Below are 17391 nucleotides of genomic sequence, written 5' to 3' on the forward strand. Positions count from 1 at the left end.
ACAGGCTCCAGCAAGCCACAATGTTAATTTTGCTATTTCTGAATGATGCAATCACCACTGCAGATTTAGAAGCATCTTAAAAACCTTCTAATTCATTTAAAATCTTTGGAGACTTGATGTGTTTAAACTCTCAACATCATGTAAGCTGCCTTTCATAATGGAAATTTAATAGAGACAAGAGAAAACCTGTGTGTAGCTTCTCTGGATATTCTTCCTGAAAGCTCAGTTTTGTGAGTAGAATTAAAAAAAAAAAGTGTGGGAATATTTTCTTGCCTTCTAGAATGATCCTTTAAAACATTAGTCAGGACATGTATAACCTCTTAATCCTCCAGTGGCCTCTTAGACAAAAAAACAAAAACAAAAACAAAACTGAAGTTCTTTCTGGGGTTTACCAGACCAGTACCTAATCTGCCTTCGCTTCCTGTCTCTCTTCCCCTCATACATAGTGGCCCAGCCACACTGGCCTTCTTGCCGAGCCTTGAACTTACCACGCACATTCCCAAAGGCTAGGGCTTTCGCGCTACTCCTTCTCTGTCAGAATCACTCTTGCTCAGAGCCTTTTTCTTATTTCAGTCAGATTGCTGCTGAAATCTGCTCAAATGCTACCTCCTCAGAGAGCCCTTTCCTGGTCACCCTATTGAAAATAAAATTCCTATTGGTTGCCGTACCCCACTCTGCCATGTGTTTCTGCAAGCATATGTCACTCTCTCGCATTATTATATATGATCTTCTATTTTTATGCTAGTTCTCCTCTTTCTCTCAAATGCCATCTCTGAGAGGACTGGTGCTTGGTACATAATGGTATTCAATAGCTGTTCAGTGAGTGAACGAAGAAACTTACATTTCTGTCGCCTAGAAGAGATAGTGTTAAAAAGGCTGAAGCTTGGGGCGCCTGGGTGGCTCAGTCGTTAAGCGTCTGCATTCGTCTCAGGTCATGATCCCAGGGTCCTGGGATCGAGCCTGGCATCAGGTTCCCTGCTCAGCAGGGAGCGTGCTTCTCCCTCTCCCACTCTCCCTGCTTGTGTTCCCTCTCTCTCTCTCTGTGTCTTTCTGTCAAATAAATAAATAAAATCTTAAAAAAAAAACCCAAAAAACAAAAGGCTGAAACTTTGTGGTGGAATCCACGGGTGGTATAAGACAGCGGTGATGTGAATGGTTGTAGAAAATGCACAGAACTTGACATCAGAAGATCTGGGTCTTTCTTGATTAGGCATTTGACTTTGGATAGGTCTGAGTGTCAATTTCCTCTGACCAAATGGATTAGACTAAAGTTGATAAGATCAAAGAAAAGTGGTAAGTTCTCATAAATCTTAAAATCTTAGTATAATTATGGCCACCTCTGTGGGTCAATATTTAAATACTACAAAAGCAAAACCAGCTATTCAAATTAAAATTCACCATTTTCAGAGCTAGAAAAACTCTCCTAAGCATCTAATGAACACCCAGTTTTAAAAGGAAAACTTAAATGCAATGAAAAAAAATGTGTTGGAAGGCTATTATAAAACAACAAAATATAATATTTCCATATGTGCATACACACAAATGCAATTATAAGCATTGCTTTCTTGTCTCTTAAATTTCAGTCTTTATAAAATTAGCTAGGATTTTCATATTGGTTCTTCCTCTGAGGAATAAGTATATAAGCTAATCTCAGGTGGTTACAAATTTTAATTTCATAGTATCCCCAGCCATCCCTTAGATAAAATCTTTATGAGTCATTTTCTATAGATAAAAGAAAACAGTAAAATCCCACTTCAAATTAGGCTGCTTAAATTCCCTTTTTCTAATAAGGAAATCCTTGCTGTTGCATGGTAAGTACTAAAAAGCATTAGTGGAAAGCTAAATTTCTAAGAGATTTATTTAAGATAAAACAAAGACTTTAAATATTAGTATTTGAATAAATAAACGAGGGCTGGATTTTATAGTTCATTGACATACTCTTTCAGGTGAGGGCTATTTTGATATGTTAACCTTATTTATTTATTCTTTTACTCAATATTATTGCCATGTTATTGCGATAGCCCATCTGCATAATGAAACTCTTAAAATGTGAACCTTGAGGCTCAGGTATAATTTGTGTGTCTGTTTACTTCAGGGAGGTGAAGGGCGGTTTTATTAAAATAATACCTGTATGTATTGGAGATGAAGAGTACATGCTAAATAACGCCTGTGGACAGAAACCAACTGTTTGTTTTGCAGGGCAGGATGTCAGTCATGTACACTGCCCCCATTCAGTGAGCGAGTCTTCCTGTTGCTCCAGACTTCTCGCCCATCTCTGTTCTGTGCACAGAGTTGGTTCATTGAATAGAGTCTCAGAGAAGTGGAGGGGCCTATTCTGAAAAGACAGATGAGGGTAGCACCAACTTATTCCCCGAGGAGAGTTCCTGATCCTCGCTCAGGGCCAAGCTCAGATATCAGCCTCCTAATGACATCTTCCCCAGTGGTCTTTTCCCTAATGTTCCAGAAGTATATGTTTTTTGGCCCTCTGCATAATCTTCTACTCTATCATATATCACATGAAATAATATTAATCGCATATGTGTAAGTATTCCCAACACTCTGAGTTTCTCCTAGGCAGCTCTGTATCTGTAAGCCTAGCACAGAGCCTGGCCAGTGGTGGGTGCTGACTGTCTTTTCAGGACAAATAAGTTCATTCAGGTGCTATTCACAGCTGATCTGCGGGAGAAGGATTCAAAGTGTCCATAGTCTGGCCAAAGTTGAGAAAAGGTGATCCTGGCTTTTTCTATGGAATGTCAGAATGTAGAGGATGCAGACATTGTGTATCATGGTTTTTAAAGATGGATCAGAATTTTAAGACTCCCTTTCTCTCAACAATGGTCCCTTTCCCAAACTCTCAATTTTGCTATTACTTTTCTTTTTATGATGGAACTTAAAGTGCACCAGGGTCGATCACTTCCCCTTTCTCCCCTCTTCCTAATGAATGCCACCATTGGTTAGAAAATTATTTGTCTGCTTGCTCTGAGCTTTACATTTGTTGTAATGGTCTACGCTAGCCATTCCTCTCATCTTCTAGGTGTCATGGGCATAGAGGTGTGTGCATGGAACTTTCTCCATTGTAACTAGATTTATACCTGGTTCTGCAAAAGAATAAATGAGAGTGTCAGTGGTGTGTGTGTGTGTGTGTGTGTGTTTGTGTGTGTGTGAGAAAGGAAGGGTGGAGGTATAGACAGAAGGTTGGAGAAGTTAGAGGGACACGTAAAGAAGAACATGAGTTTTATGGTCTCTGAAAATGTCTTTGACATTGTCTTCCAGGTTGACTTTGGATTTGCTAAGAAAATAGGATCTGGACAGAAAACATGGACATTCTGCGGAACTCCAGAGTATGTGGCTCCTGAAGTCATTCTCAACAAAGGACATGACTTCAGTGTGGATTTTTGGTCTCTGGGAATTCTAGTGTATGAGCTCCTAACCGGCAAGTAAGTACCTTCAAGTTCACAGAAGTATTAAAATAATTTACTAATGATAAAAAATATATAATTTAAGAGTTTAATTTTTGGAAATGTTTTTGATTAAGTGTGATGACTTTTCCCCTTTGTATATTTTACATATAGCATGCTTTGCTGGTTTGTAACATGGAGAAAACATTCCAGAAGGTACAGGAAAGAAGTACAGAATTGCTTTGGTTTACCTAAAATGGCAAGGCCTGTTATTATAGATAACATGTTAACTGTGTGAAGGTTTGGTAATTCCGTTGTAAGAATAAGGAGACGAATTGAGGCTGTGGGCTGTTATTATTTCCTCTCATATATATTTTTTGTAATGGAGAAAATTGTAATCATGTTCCAATTAAATCCATTAAACAATGAAACTAAATTTAGCTGCATTCTTCCATCTTCCCAATGAATCATTAACCAGAAAACTTAAGAGAAAGGAACATTGCTGGATTTAAATTTTAATCTCCTTGTCAACAGTCTTGTAGAGGTGCTAATGAACAGAGACCAGACACAGCAGGAGGTTTAGCAGTTCAAATTGAATTGTCGCCCCTGGAGGGATTAAAGGGCTATATTAATGAATCCAGGATCCCAAATATTCATCATGCGCGCATGCATACACATACGTGCACATGCATTTACACCCACACATGCATATACACATACATAGGCTCTATGTAATTTTACCTCACATTGTAAAGCACTTTACAGTTTACAGAGCTCTTACATGTGTATTCTCTAATTTTTATGAATTTGTGTGGAAGTTAAAGAAGGAATTTTTTTATTTTATGACTTAAATGTTATGGATTAAACAGCCAGAACAGAGAGCTACCTGCTACCTGCTTAAGGTCAGGGATTTGATCCCAGATCTTCTAACCCTAAATATGACACACTTTCCATTACCCACCTATGCCTTATAACGTACGCATTTTTAATGTAATGCATGGACATCCCCACAGGATACAGTTCAGTTTTTTTCCCTCTGTTTTTCATCAACTGTTTTGATCATCCTTACAAACCTTTGTAAGCAAATATTCTCAGTCTTACTTTCAGAGCAGATTTGCTTATGGAATGGCATATGAAATACTGAAATGAGCCCTTTGATGGGGATTCAAGTCTCAACACATACTTAAAAAGAGTTTCATAAAACCTGGAACTTTTATACTGCAAATTTCTAATGTTAGATTGATTACCTGTGGCTGTATATTCGACTTCTTTGTCCACGTGCATTGAGCAAAGAGATATGAAAGATTATTTTATATTATCTGTATTCATTTTCAAATAGTCATTGCTTAAGATTTTGATGGATAGAAGAGAAAATTCTCCAGACTGTCCTTCAGAGAGAAAGATGTTTACTGTCTTGGGACACAAGGAGTTCTGTTTCAAGAATGTGTTCCTCATCCCTGTGAAATTTGTCAGCTGCATTTGTAAGAAATACATGATGGTTCGTGTGGTAGCTAGGGAATATAGAACTCAGTCTTTATCAGCTGGAATAAGCTTCTACAAGGAATAAGGAAATAAAGTGAGGGAATAAGGAAAGGGGATCCCCAATAACTTGGAGTTGTTAAAGTGGCTTTGAACTGTCAAGAACTTGAGAAATTGTTCTTATAAAGGTTTTCAGGGTAGGGCATGAAAAAAGTTAATTTTAAATGCCCTGAACTCTAGAGAGTCAGGAGGTAAAGGAAAATGAGAAAAAGAACTAAAACACAGCACAACACAACAAACACAACATAACTGTAAATACAAAAGTATTGAAAATAGAGCAATGCTTTTTGTTTCATACCTCATTTTCTTTTTTTATTTTTTCGTATCTTATTTTCTTTACAAGCAAGACATAGATTGTTGCACCAACCTTATTTCATGTTTATTCCTGAGAATGGGAACTCACTAGCAAAAGGTCTCAAGCATGGCCAAGATATAGCAGAGTAGTTCATGCAAGTCATCTTCAAATTAAATGACACAATAGAATAAAGTATTTTTAATAGCAAAGCATGTGAGTTAAAACGTTATCCAAATTCAGTGGTCAATTCCCAATGCTTTCTTACCCTAGCAATGCTTCCCTTGAAGTACTCTCTTCACATGCCTTCTAGGACCTCCCTTTCTCTCATTTATTTGGCTCCATCTTTGTCTTCATTGCTGAATCCTTCTTATCCTCCTGACCTCTCCACATTGGGCCACTTTAGTCCTTGATCTCTTTTCTATCTACCCACTCCTTGGCAGATATCAAGTTCATGGCCAGAAATCCTATCTGATGACACCCCACAATCACACCTCCAGCTCTCTTTCCTGAATGCCAGCCTCACAAATTCAGCTGCCTGCATAGCATCTCTGTTTGGACATTTAAAACCTAACTCCCATTTGGACATTTCATAACATGCTCTGGACCTCTGGACCCCCACTTTTGGCCCCCACTCCAGCCTTTCTTCTCTTAGTAAGCAATAGCTCCATTCCATAAGTCAAAACACTTCAGCATCATTCTTGAATCTTTTCTTTCTCCTACACACCACATTCACAACATTGGCAAATCCTATTGGCTTTACCATCTAAATAGATCCAGAATCCAACCACATCTCACCACCTTCACTTCTACCATCATAGTTCAGGCCACCAGGCCTTCCTTCCCCCATTGCTAGCACTGTCAAAGGTCATTTTTGACACATTTTTTCTTAAAAAGCTTACTCTGACTGCTGTAAACTCCGCCATCTGACTCAGAGTACATTCCTAGGCCATTAGCATCACCCACTAGCTTCGCATGATATGACCCTCATTGCTTCTACCCCTCTTCTGCTTCCTTACTCATTCCCCCAGCAACCCAGCCCTCCTCACCGTTGGCAGAGCAACCCATGCCACTCCTGACTCATGGCCTTTGTACCTGCTGTCTCTGAATCTTTTGCTTACAGATAACAGTGCGGCTCATTCCCCCCTTCTCTTCATTGATACCACTGCTCAATTGTCAACTTATGAAAGAGGCTTTTCCCATCTACCAGGTTTAAGAAGATCACACCTCTCTCTGTCACTCTGTCCCCTCCTTGATTTTTCTTTTTAGTGATTATCACCAACTGACAAATCACCTGTATGTGTACGTGTGTCATTTGTTAAGTGATATGAAATCAATGAAATTATTTTCTAGCATATATCCAGATTTTTTAATACAATGACTAATGAGAAAGGAGGAGGGAGGAAGGGAAGAAAAGGTAAGAAAGTCAGTTGTAAATGTGTCTGACACGTTGGCCCTAGTGTCCTATTTTGGCTTTTCTCCAGCCCTCCCTTTTCTGGGATTGACCAAATGATGACCTACAATTTGATTCTCAAAGGAATTGAAAAAATAGATTTTCCCAGAAAGATCACAAGACGACCTGAGGATTTGATTCGGAGACTTTGCAGGTGAGAATGAAAATTAAAATCCCTACTTCTTGGGGAATGTGTGAAGTCTTCTCATTTCTGTGTCCACACAATTTAAAATTAGGTATGCATTTACTTTTTGTACTTTTCTATGTAGCTAAATTATATTTAAAGGAAATCATTTCTTCACTAGGAGTTTGAGTTTACTTCATGTTACAGAATCACAGTACCTACTTACAGTTTAAAAGAGATCTACAGTTATCAGTCAGCTTATCTTTGGGAATCATCTTTATCTGTATTAAGGCAAAAGAACCTTAGTTTAATAAAGGAGTAATTAATTAACAACCTTGTTATTTTGAGAGAAAACCAGTGGTGGTGACAAAGTGTCACTCCTTGCCCTCTGTCAGTCTTCATTTTAAAAAACAGTACCTCTCTGGCCTTATTTTAAATTATTCCTAATTTCTATTTACCCTTAAAAATAATATATTGGAGAGCAGAAGACTTCTGGAATTTGTGTTTAAACTTTGCTTTGTCACTGTTTTCTTTTCTTTTTTCTTTTTTTGCACATTTGAACTGTTTTTTAAAGCATTAGCATTTAGTAAATTTAGAACATGAAACCTAGTTGTGGGTTGCCAACAGAAATCTCTCCATGTTTCTAAGATTCCAGCTCAGATGTAAATGATTCTTTAAAGATTTCCCTGTTTTTTCTCAGCAAAGTTGGTAAGATAACATCCTTATTCATAGCTCATTTAAAGCACCGGGGTGTGTGTGTGTGTGTGTGTGTGTGTACTGGAGAGGGGCATGTGTTTTTCATTTCCCTGTACTCAGCTGCTTGGCCTATGAATATTGTTGAATAAATGAATGAATAAATACATAAAGAAAAAATGTTAAATTTTAGTTTAAAATTCACCAAAGCATAATTATTATAAATTGCCCTTCAAAAATTTTTATTTTAGGCAAAATCCAACAGAAAGACTTGGAAATCTGAAGAATGGAATCAATGACATTAAGAAACACAGGTACATAGCTATTGCTTGGCCCAGAAAATAATAGAAATTTTTAGAAAAATGTAATCTTGAAGCTTTTGTTGTAGGTCACAAGAGTCCCTTTACAGATGCTCAATTTTTCCTTTTTGGTGTTTTATTTTTAATTTGTGTTTTACTAGGTACAATTACAATAATCAGTCTCAAGGTGATTTCTCTAATGCTGAAAATTCACATCAAGAATGGATGAAATTCTAAAACAAGTGACAAAATCACATCTTTAAGTTATAGCAACTTAGCTTTTTATACACTGCTATTTTTATTTTTATGTTTATTTTTTAAGTAGGTTCCACACTGGGTGTGGAGCTCAATGAATGTCTCCAAGATCAAGACCTGAGCTGAGATCAAGGGTTGGATGCTTAACCCACTGAGCCACCCAGGAGCCCCTTATTATTTTTTAAAAATATCAGTTTGAATTCTATAGAGAAATTAAGTTCTAATTTTGACCTTTGATTTGTGATTAAAGTACGATATAGTCACTGTTGTCAACATTAAAGAGAAATCAACTGTTAAGTAGTAGTATATTTCAGTTTTAGTTAATAGTATATATTTATTTTAAATACAATTTTCCTTTGACTAGCTCTCCAAATTTTGAAGCTTAGTATTGTATTTTACATTTGGGATAAAGTACATTGATTTCCACAAAACCTCAAACACTGTTTCAGCCTTATACAATAATCTAACATGCATCTTTGCACTTCTGTGGATTTCTGAAGCTAGCCTTCAGAACCAGTGATAACTTCCATGAATTATCCTCTTTGATGTGGTTTATATATGTAGAGTTCAAGCCTTTCAGATTTTTAAAACAACTGATGCCTAGCTAAATCCTGCAATCCTCAAAATGTTTTAATTTTGCTTACGATATACAAAAAATATCACCAACTGATAGTACTACTGATAACAGAAAAACTAAATTGGAGAATTTCATCATTGACAACCTGTGAACACACTGAAGTGTTTATGTTCAGAAATGAAAACACGTCTCAGTATTTCATTCCTATCTGGGTATTTTTTCCTGAAGAATTAGAGGCACAGAACACAGTGTGGAAATAAAGGGAGAAAAGCTTCTGAATAGAAACACTATTCATTTTGCTTAACAGTAATGGAGCAGCTTCAAAAAAAAAAAAAAAAAAAAAAAAATTCCCCAGGCTGCCAACCCTGCTCTATCTATTCATGAACTCACTTGAAATAAAGCCATGTATTCAACATTGTAAATTCATATTGGGCTTTGCCTTAAGGGTGTGTTAGGAGGGAGGGAGGATGAAAGAGACAGACTCAGCTGTGCATTTTATGGACATGAAAATGCCTATAGTATTTTTATTATTCTTTGTCATCCTTTGGATTGCCTTCAGTGTAAAAGCTCATTATTTGTCTTAGATTCCAATTCATCTTTCTTTCTCCATGCGGTTATTACAATTTCTTTTCTCATTATAAAATGACACATAAACACACTATTCATATTGAGCAAACAAGTGTCCCATCAATTAAAGTCATCCCTCCAATGTATTGTCCTCCTTTTGCTCATTAAGGAAGTGTCTTCACGTTTTGCTCCCAGGTGGCCAGGGTTAACAGGCTCTGGTTTTATCTTTTCTTTCTTATTTACCTGAGGCTCATTTAAATGTAGCTGTCAAATTGTGATTGGGTGCGCATGCAAACTGAAGCTAAAGGATTTTCTCACCTCAGCATGGTAGTGAAGAATTTTGAATTTCCTTCCCTGTAGGGATTAATTGGCCCACTCTTCTTAACAGGCGGGATGTTCTTGGCCACAAGGGTAGATTTGAAGTGCAGTGCATGGGGTAGAGTTCAGTAATAAGATGGACCAAATTTACACAGTGCGTTTCAGTGAGCCCAGAGAGCTCAAAGACATTATTTCATCTGATTTACCTAGTGTTTCTTAAAATATAAAGCTGGCGGGGGGGGGGGTTAGGAACCTGCTTTTAAGTAGGAATGCTCTAAAACCTTCCATAAGTCTTCAAGGCTTATAGTTTCTCTACTCTGTGTACTCTTGGAATTAAAAAGAAAATCTTTCTGAAATTTGCCATCAGATTTTCTCACTCTTCTCTAAAGTAAAATGTATGCTTTTTTCTCAGAGAACCATTCATTTTAACTTTGCATTTAAAAACAATGCAGTTTAACATGGCATATTGTTAAGTTTGTCCATTCTGAGTTAAATCATCTTAACTAAACATAATCAGAGCTCCTCCCTCCCCTATTTCTGAGCTAACGTATGAACTAGGCATCGATCATGTCTCCCAACACCTATCTGAAAAGAGGGATAATATATTTGTAGGGTGCAATTAAATCTTTCCTGCTAGATAGAGGAATAATTTGTCTCAAGTGCCTTAATGTTACCTGTAATATTTCTAGCTGCTAAAATTACTTTCCAGAATAGCTTCTACCAGTCTTCTAAAAATGAAGAAGCAGTTTATGTGCCATTGCTGCTAATATTTCTTTGGTGAATATTTTTTACACATGAATGCATGCTGGCACTTGTGTTACTTAAAATGTGGTTAGTGTCAAAAGGCCAAGTGTTAAGTGAATGGCCACTCATGTTAAGTAAATATTGCCGTAAGTCAAATTGTAGCAAGTACTCAGCAAGAAATGTATAGGCTCTTTGATTCAGTAGGGTAACAGTAATGATTTTTATTAATGCTTATGGAGTAGCTTCTGGGTAGAGAGCACTGTAAAATATGTTAAAAGAAATTGTGGCAGTATTTGGTGGCAAAAGAAAAGAATCCACCTGACTGTGCACCTAGAAATCCCTAAAAATGAAGCTTCAGTCTATGCCAAGAAGCTGATGGGTGGATCAAGGAGAGGACTCTTTGGTTTTGTAGCAAGGACAGGGGAAGCCTTACAGCTAGGGTTGCTGTCTGACTTTCACTCTTTGATTAGTGTCTCAGCAGCTTATACTAAAATGGCCCCTTGGGTTAAGAATGGCACCTGAAATGGAATGTACTAGAGCCTTCCCTCTGTTTATAGTACTTTTACTCTTGCCAAGCTTAGACTTGGAATGGGGAATCCAGTCAAGGACTGAATGAAAACCAACTCCAGCGGTGAGAAGAGATTAGAAAAGATGGAAGAGCATCATTTTTGGCGTGGCTGACAGACAGGAGTGTGACAGCCACCCAAATTCCCCAGCCCTCAGCCTCACACCTCTACCACCACCCTGCCTCCTTACAGCCCCCTCTGGTCATGCTCCACATAGCAGCCAGAATTATCCTTTGGAAGGGTGCTTAGATTCCATCATTTCCTTAGAACTCTCTAATGGTTTCCCATTAAGCATAAAATCCTGATTCCGTACTGTGTTTACAAGACCTGCGCGGTCTGGCCTCTAGCCAGTTTTCAGATACCCTGGGGCACACCAGCGTCCTATGGAAATAGCAGTGGGAAACGAGGGAAAGCACCCAAGTGGGTAGGGTAACATGTCCTGGAAGCCAAGTGAAAGAAGTATTTCAGGAAGTGTGAGTAATGAATGGTGGCAAATTCTCCTAGGTGAAGTAATACAAAAACTGAGAATTGAGGAGATTCACAGGAGTGGAGGGGGTGGGTGCTGATTGTAGTGTGGCCAGGAGAAAATGGGTGAGTAGAATGATTGGATAACTTCCAAAGAGTTTTCCTCCTGTGGGAGGAGAGAAACAAAGTGAAAGCTGGATGGGAGCTCAGGTCAAGGGAGGGTGTTTTGTGGTTGGAAGAAATAAAATGTCTCCAAACTGATGGGGATGATCTAGCAGGTGGGCATTGATGATTCAATAGAGAGGAGAATGACAGGAGCATGCCTTTGAATAGAGGAGTCCACAGGATCAAGTACACAGTGCAGGAGCTGAGCTGACCTTCCCTAGAAGCAAAGGCAGTGAACTCATGGTGCACGAGAAAAGGGATCCACAGATGTGAACAGACAGGCAGGTGGACTGGTGGGAGCTTGTGACAGCTCAGTTTTCTCAGTGAAATAGTAAGTCAGGTCATCATTGAGGGAGTGAGGACGGGGGGAGTTTCTGGAAGTTTGAGGAGAGAGGACAAAGTATGAATTATGAGTCAAAGGGAGCGTGACAGTGAGTGGGACAACAGGGAAATCTAGACCAATTGCTGGGCAGCATGAACTACCCCCTTGAGGTTAGTGGGCATGGATCTAACGTGAGACCAGACAACCAGCATGGTTATGCATTTCCCCACGCCCCCCCCCCCCCCCGCCCCTTGCAGCTGCACTGTAGCGGGCAGGGAGAGGGCAACAAAACGGACTGACAGATAACTCGATGGCTGATAGTTTATCGGGCAAGTAATATTCTTCTGTACTGTTTCTACTTCTCAGATGGTTAAATGGTTTTAATTGGGAGGGACTGAAAGCACGGAACCTTCCATCACCTTTACAGAGAGAGGTATGGTATCTGCTATTATTACTTTCTTAATTTTTTTCTAGTTTTTGTTTTCATAAACAGAATAGGGGTGTGTACCACATTTTAGATTTTTTTAATACTTTTTAAAAATTAGGTGAAAATGTCATAGCAATTTGTGATTATGGGGACTAAATAGTATTTCTTGTTTGATGGAGATCAGCTCAGTTCTCAGGAACCAATTACATACAAATCTAAGTCCCCAGGTAGTCAATGTTGGTCAGGCTAACAGAGGGCTCTAGAAGTAAAATATGAATCATACTGTGATTTAAAATTTTCTGGTTAGCCACAGGTAAAATGAAACAGGTGAAATTAATTTTAATTATTACAATGTATCAAAAATTGTCATTTTGATATGCGATCAACATAAAATATTAATGAGATGTCACATTTATTTTTCCATACTGTTTTTGAAATCCCAAATGTGGATTTTACAGCAGTCTCAATTTGGACTAGCCACCTTTGGGGTGCTCAGTCACCACCTGTGCCTGGTTGGACAGCATAGCTCGAGAGGAAACAGAACATCTGCTAACTTAGGGTGGGGAAGGGTGGGGGCACGGAGAATGACTCAGGAATGATCTCAGTCAACACCCTATAGACTCTAAGCTGTGTTCTCCTTAAAGGAATTTTAAAACCATTTTTAGATTGACATCTCAGTTCTTTCATTGTATGTTTAAATTGTGGAGGATGTGATTTCCACTATGTTGTAAATATTGACATTTTAAAGTAAAACGTTACTCCTTTAAATATATGTAATGTAATCTAAATACCAGTGAGACTGGATGCCCATTAGTCATTTAAAATCTACAGACAGCAATATTACATAATTCCTTTTCCTCTCTGAATTTATATTTTTATATTTCCATCTCATTTTCCCTAAAAAGTTTCATCTTATGTAAAAATATTTTTATGCCTGCTAGTATTTGATTATTCTTTAAATGGCTTTCAACTATAGTTTTCTAAATTTTAAAATTCCTGTAACAAACAGGAATTTCTGTAACAACACACATATTTCTTCTGGATTCAGTTGTAATTACATTTTTATAACATGGAGTATCAAACAACAGAAATATGTTGCGAACTTTTAAAGCAAGTATTTAACAAATATTTCTTGAGAAGAAATTACTTATGTACCGGGGGAGAAATGTTACTTATTAAAAAAAATGGGATCAGGCTCCACATCAGTTCTATTCGTTTTTAAAATTATATGGCTCTTAAGTGCTGAGAATTGTGTTCACATAAATAAGTAACTGGGAGTGGAGGGTTTTATAATAGCAATGTCACTTTGAATGCCTTCTGAGTGATCTCCCCACTCTCCCAAAAAACACATTATGATTTATCATAAATAGTATTTTTACTGATCTTTCAGCTGAGAATTCAATCAGGTACTTTTAAAATTTGTTTGAAAGCAAAGAATTGAAAACCACCTGCTTTGTAAAATAGTTTAATTCCAGAATCATTTCACTCTTTCAACAGGGACAATAATATTTTGAATTGACCCTTTGTTTGGCATTCTGGAAACTTTATATGGGTCAATTAACCATATAGAAATTCAAGGTTGGTGAGAAATTTTTATAAAGTGGAAAAAGGATTTAAAAGTGGCAAATTTTGACTTTTATCAAAGATTTTATTTATTAATTTGAGAGAGAGAGCAAGCACACAGGAGCAAGGAGAGGGAGAAGCAGATTCCCTGCTGAGCAGGGAGCCTGATGCGGGGCTCCATCCCAGGACCCTAGGATCATGACCTGAGCTGAAGGCAGATGCTTAACCGACTGAGCCACCCTGGTGCCCCAAATTTTGATTTTTTTAAAAATATTTACTTTTAAAATGTATTTCAATCTGAAAAAAAAAAATAGATGCCATTTCTGTCACCTTTTCTTTTGGACATACTTCCTCAAGCCAGGTAGCTTCTGTTGAATGTAATGCAGTGACTGGATCCATTTGGACTAAAGGGGAGATCTCAGAGGCTGAGAGTGTGACTCAAAAATGATAGTTGGTCATCTTGTCCCCTTACATGTAACTTACCAGTGGTTGCAGTATAAAAGCAGTGTTCAGATATAAAAAGCATTACCTGTATATAACATGCCTAGTCAGCATTATCCTCACCTTTGGTTTAATTCCTCCTCTATTAGCTCAGTGGACCCACAGACCACAGCTACTTCGACAAGTATCCCCCTGAAAAAGGAGTGCCTCCAGATGAGCTGTCAGGCTGGGATAAAGACTTTTGACAGAAGGAAAGATGATTATTGCCTCTACATCCAGAAGAGGACTATAAGGACCAATAATCCAATAGTGATCATTTCTCTCTTTGGAGGAGTATTATGTCTTTGGGGAGACCATTAAGGAAGAGAACTCCCTGCCCATGAGCTGGGTGGACAGTGCGAATATGAAGGTGGTTCTGAGTTATAATGTCTCATTTAGATGCTCTGAATTATTCATGTATTCTATTCTTTGCTCTTCTCAAATGTTGGAGGCAATTCTCTTCCCCTCGCCATAGTCAGAATAATTTTTGTTGAGGGGGCATAATTTTCTCTGCAATCTATTGCTCCATCCCAATCATACATGTCTCCTTTGAGTCTTAATAAGTTTTAAAAAGTGTCTTGCCTTTGAGCAACTAAGTCATGCACATGGAAGGAAGAACACGGGTGAACTCTGGAAGACTTCCCCTACTCTCAACAATTCCATGTAAGCATTATGGCATCTCAAACCCATGGTTTGCAGAAATCTTCGTAGTGGATAGAAGCTCTTGATTTTCACCTGCATTCAACCTAGAAACATATTAACATGCATCTGATACTAGTCTGGGGAAAGGCAAGTTTAAGTATTAGCCAATGGTACCACTTCCTAGCATAAATGAGTTAATTCACCCAGCCAGTAATTATATTCCATTGGGGAACTTTGAAAAAATAAAGCAAAAAAATATTTTTGTTCTCCTGTGACCAGCTGTGATACCTCAGAGACTTTTCAAAAGCCTTTTTAAAGGTAGTTATAATGTGTGGTCAAGTGATGGACCTTTGGTAGGGTTTTATCTTATATACTAAATATTTTCACAAAGTAGAAAACACGCAGGCACAAAATTGTGAAGGCTTTTCCTTCCGATTAAATATGGAAGAGAATAATTTCTAATAGGTAAGGTTGCTGACTCTTTACAACTGAGATATTTTGGCCAGTTTTGTGTTTGTTGCCATTAATAAATCAAGAGTATAGAATAACCACAGTTAATTTTTAATGAAAATCTCGTTGGCTCATGTTGATGCCCTGCAATCACTATTGCATCAATAACTCTTTTTAAAGAGATTTGAGTCACGCATGTGTTTATAATTTTAGATTTGTAAGGTAGACAAGCCGCTGAGGAAGTGATGGGACTTAAGTAAAAGGGACATCCAGAACGTGCCCTCCTGTCTCCTCCTCACAATCTTTCAGATGATGAATAGACTAGTTTCAATGGCACTGGATACCAGCGCCGAAGAACTTTACTAGAGAATGTTGTCATGCATCAACCACAATCCCACCAAATGGATGGAAAGCAGACTTTCTCTGTATCTTTTTGATCTGGCAGAGTAAAAATAACATCTAAGTTCCTGCATTATTCAAGCTTCTGGTTATATTTTCACATGCTAATGTTCTATGGGAAAAGCAACCTCTACCCACTCTGCACCCATATTTTCAGCATTCAGAAAGAGTCAGCTATACGCTTCCTGAAGAGTCAAACCAGTTAAGTGAGGCCCAACCCAAGAGGGTGCATCCTTAACAAATTGAATTTCCACATTTAGAGAATCCTTTTGCTGAACCAAAGAATTTTTGTTTCCTGGAGTAGTATTTTTAAAGATTATGTATTGTACATAGACAAACCATTTTTAATAGGATCAACATAACCTGCTTAATGAATTTCTAAGATTTTTAAAGATTTTTATTTGCATTTGGTTTGTAAGCATTGTATGTTTTTCCATGTATATATTTTTAAATTACCCACCTATAAATGTAGAAAATGTATGCATTGGATGGATATTAGAACTATACAGATAATAGCAATGATATTCTCAAAGGAAATCAATAGTTGTAATTCAAAAAAGACATATATACAAATAAAAACCAACTTAGAGTACTACAGTTTTATTTTGCCTGGGATTGGACATATCAGTATGTCATCTCCACATGTGATTTTATTTTGTTTCCTTTAGAGTACTTTATAAAGATGAAGAAATGAGGGATTGAACCATCATATAATCCCAACTCCGCTCTTTCCTAGCTGAGTGACCTTGGGAAACTGAGTTCATTTCTTTGAGTAAAGTACTAGCTTTCTCATCTGTAGAAGAAGACATAGTAGAGTAGTACCTACTTTAGAGACCTATTTCAGGGATTAAGAAGGATACCTAAAGAGTCCTTTGCTGACATCTGTGAAATAGTGTTGCATGGGTGGGAGCTACTGTTACTGTCTCTATTAGAATTAAAGGGGACTAAATAACCATTTAGCCCTGAACCTATGTATCATTGGTATCTGTATGTACAGTTACTCCAATTAAATCCAGTATTTATCTTTTTCTTTTAAATCATGAAGTGAAGATGGTGGATCAAACTTTACTATGTAAGATGAAGAGTTAATCCTCGCCAAAATGAAGCGCTTTATTAAGAGCTCACCTACTTTTCTAAATTCTAATTTTTTATGAACTAAGGTTATATATGTAAATATATTCTTCGAAAATACAGAACCCATCATATTCCTAATCCCCCAGTACAGAAGCCCATCATATTCCTAATCATCAAATCATTCCTGTTCTCTCTTTTCCAAGTGCAAAGTTAAGTTTTCGTTCTTGAGCCTCTTCTCTGTGGGGCCAACTTTTCATAATTGTAGTTTCTTAATCTTTTCTCTAAATATGAAAATGTCTGGATCCAGGGAGAGGAATGTAAAAAAAAAAAAAGTGAGAGATTTGGAGTTAAAGAGACCTGGGTTTGAATTCTAGCTCTGCCCAGATTTGTGTGAACGACAAACCCCATCTTTATCCATCTGTAACTTGGAGATGTACATGTAAAGCTTTGGAGCATAGGGCCAGAGTATTATTACTTGTAGGTCATTGACAATAACCATTTGGAAATAAATACATACATATATTTCTTTTGGCATGATAATAAACCCTTGTTCTTTATTGCTATATGCATTGTGCTAGG

General features: G+C 37.6%; 1 protein-coding gene across 1 annotated transcript in view; it reads left to right on the forward strand.

The window, feature by feature from the left end:
• PRKG2 (protein kinase cGMP-dependent 2) overlaps positions 1-16135 on the forward strand; it is a 95201-nt gene extending 79066 nt beyond the window's left edge. Inside the window, exons 14-18 of the mRNA XM_035004697.1 lie at positions 3274-3437; positions 6714-6836; positions 7751-7813; positions 12144-12210; positions 14358-16135. Of these exons, the coding sequence (XP_034860588.1) occupies positions 3274-3437; positions 6714-6836; positions 7751-7813; positions 12144-12210; positions 14358-14453 (513 nt within the window). The 3' untranslated portion in view covers positions 14454-16135. The remainder of the gene's footprint in view (positions 1-3273; positions 3438-6713; positions 6837-7750; positions 7814-12143; positions 12211-14357) is intronic.
• The last annotated feature ends 1256 nt before the right edge of the window (positions 16136-17391 follow it).

The sequence above is a fragment of the Mirounga leonina genome, unplaced genomic scaffold, assembly GCF_011800145.1.
Source record: "Mirounga leonina isolate KUSES-001 unplaced genomic scaffold, KU_Mleo_1.0 Mir_129, whole genome shotgun sequence".
NCBI lineage: Eukaryota > Metazoa > Chordata > Mammalia > Carnivora > Phocidae > Mirounga > Mirounga leonina.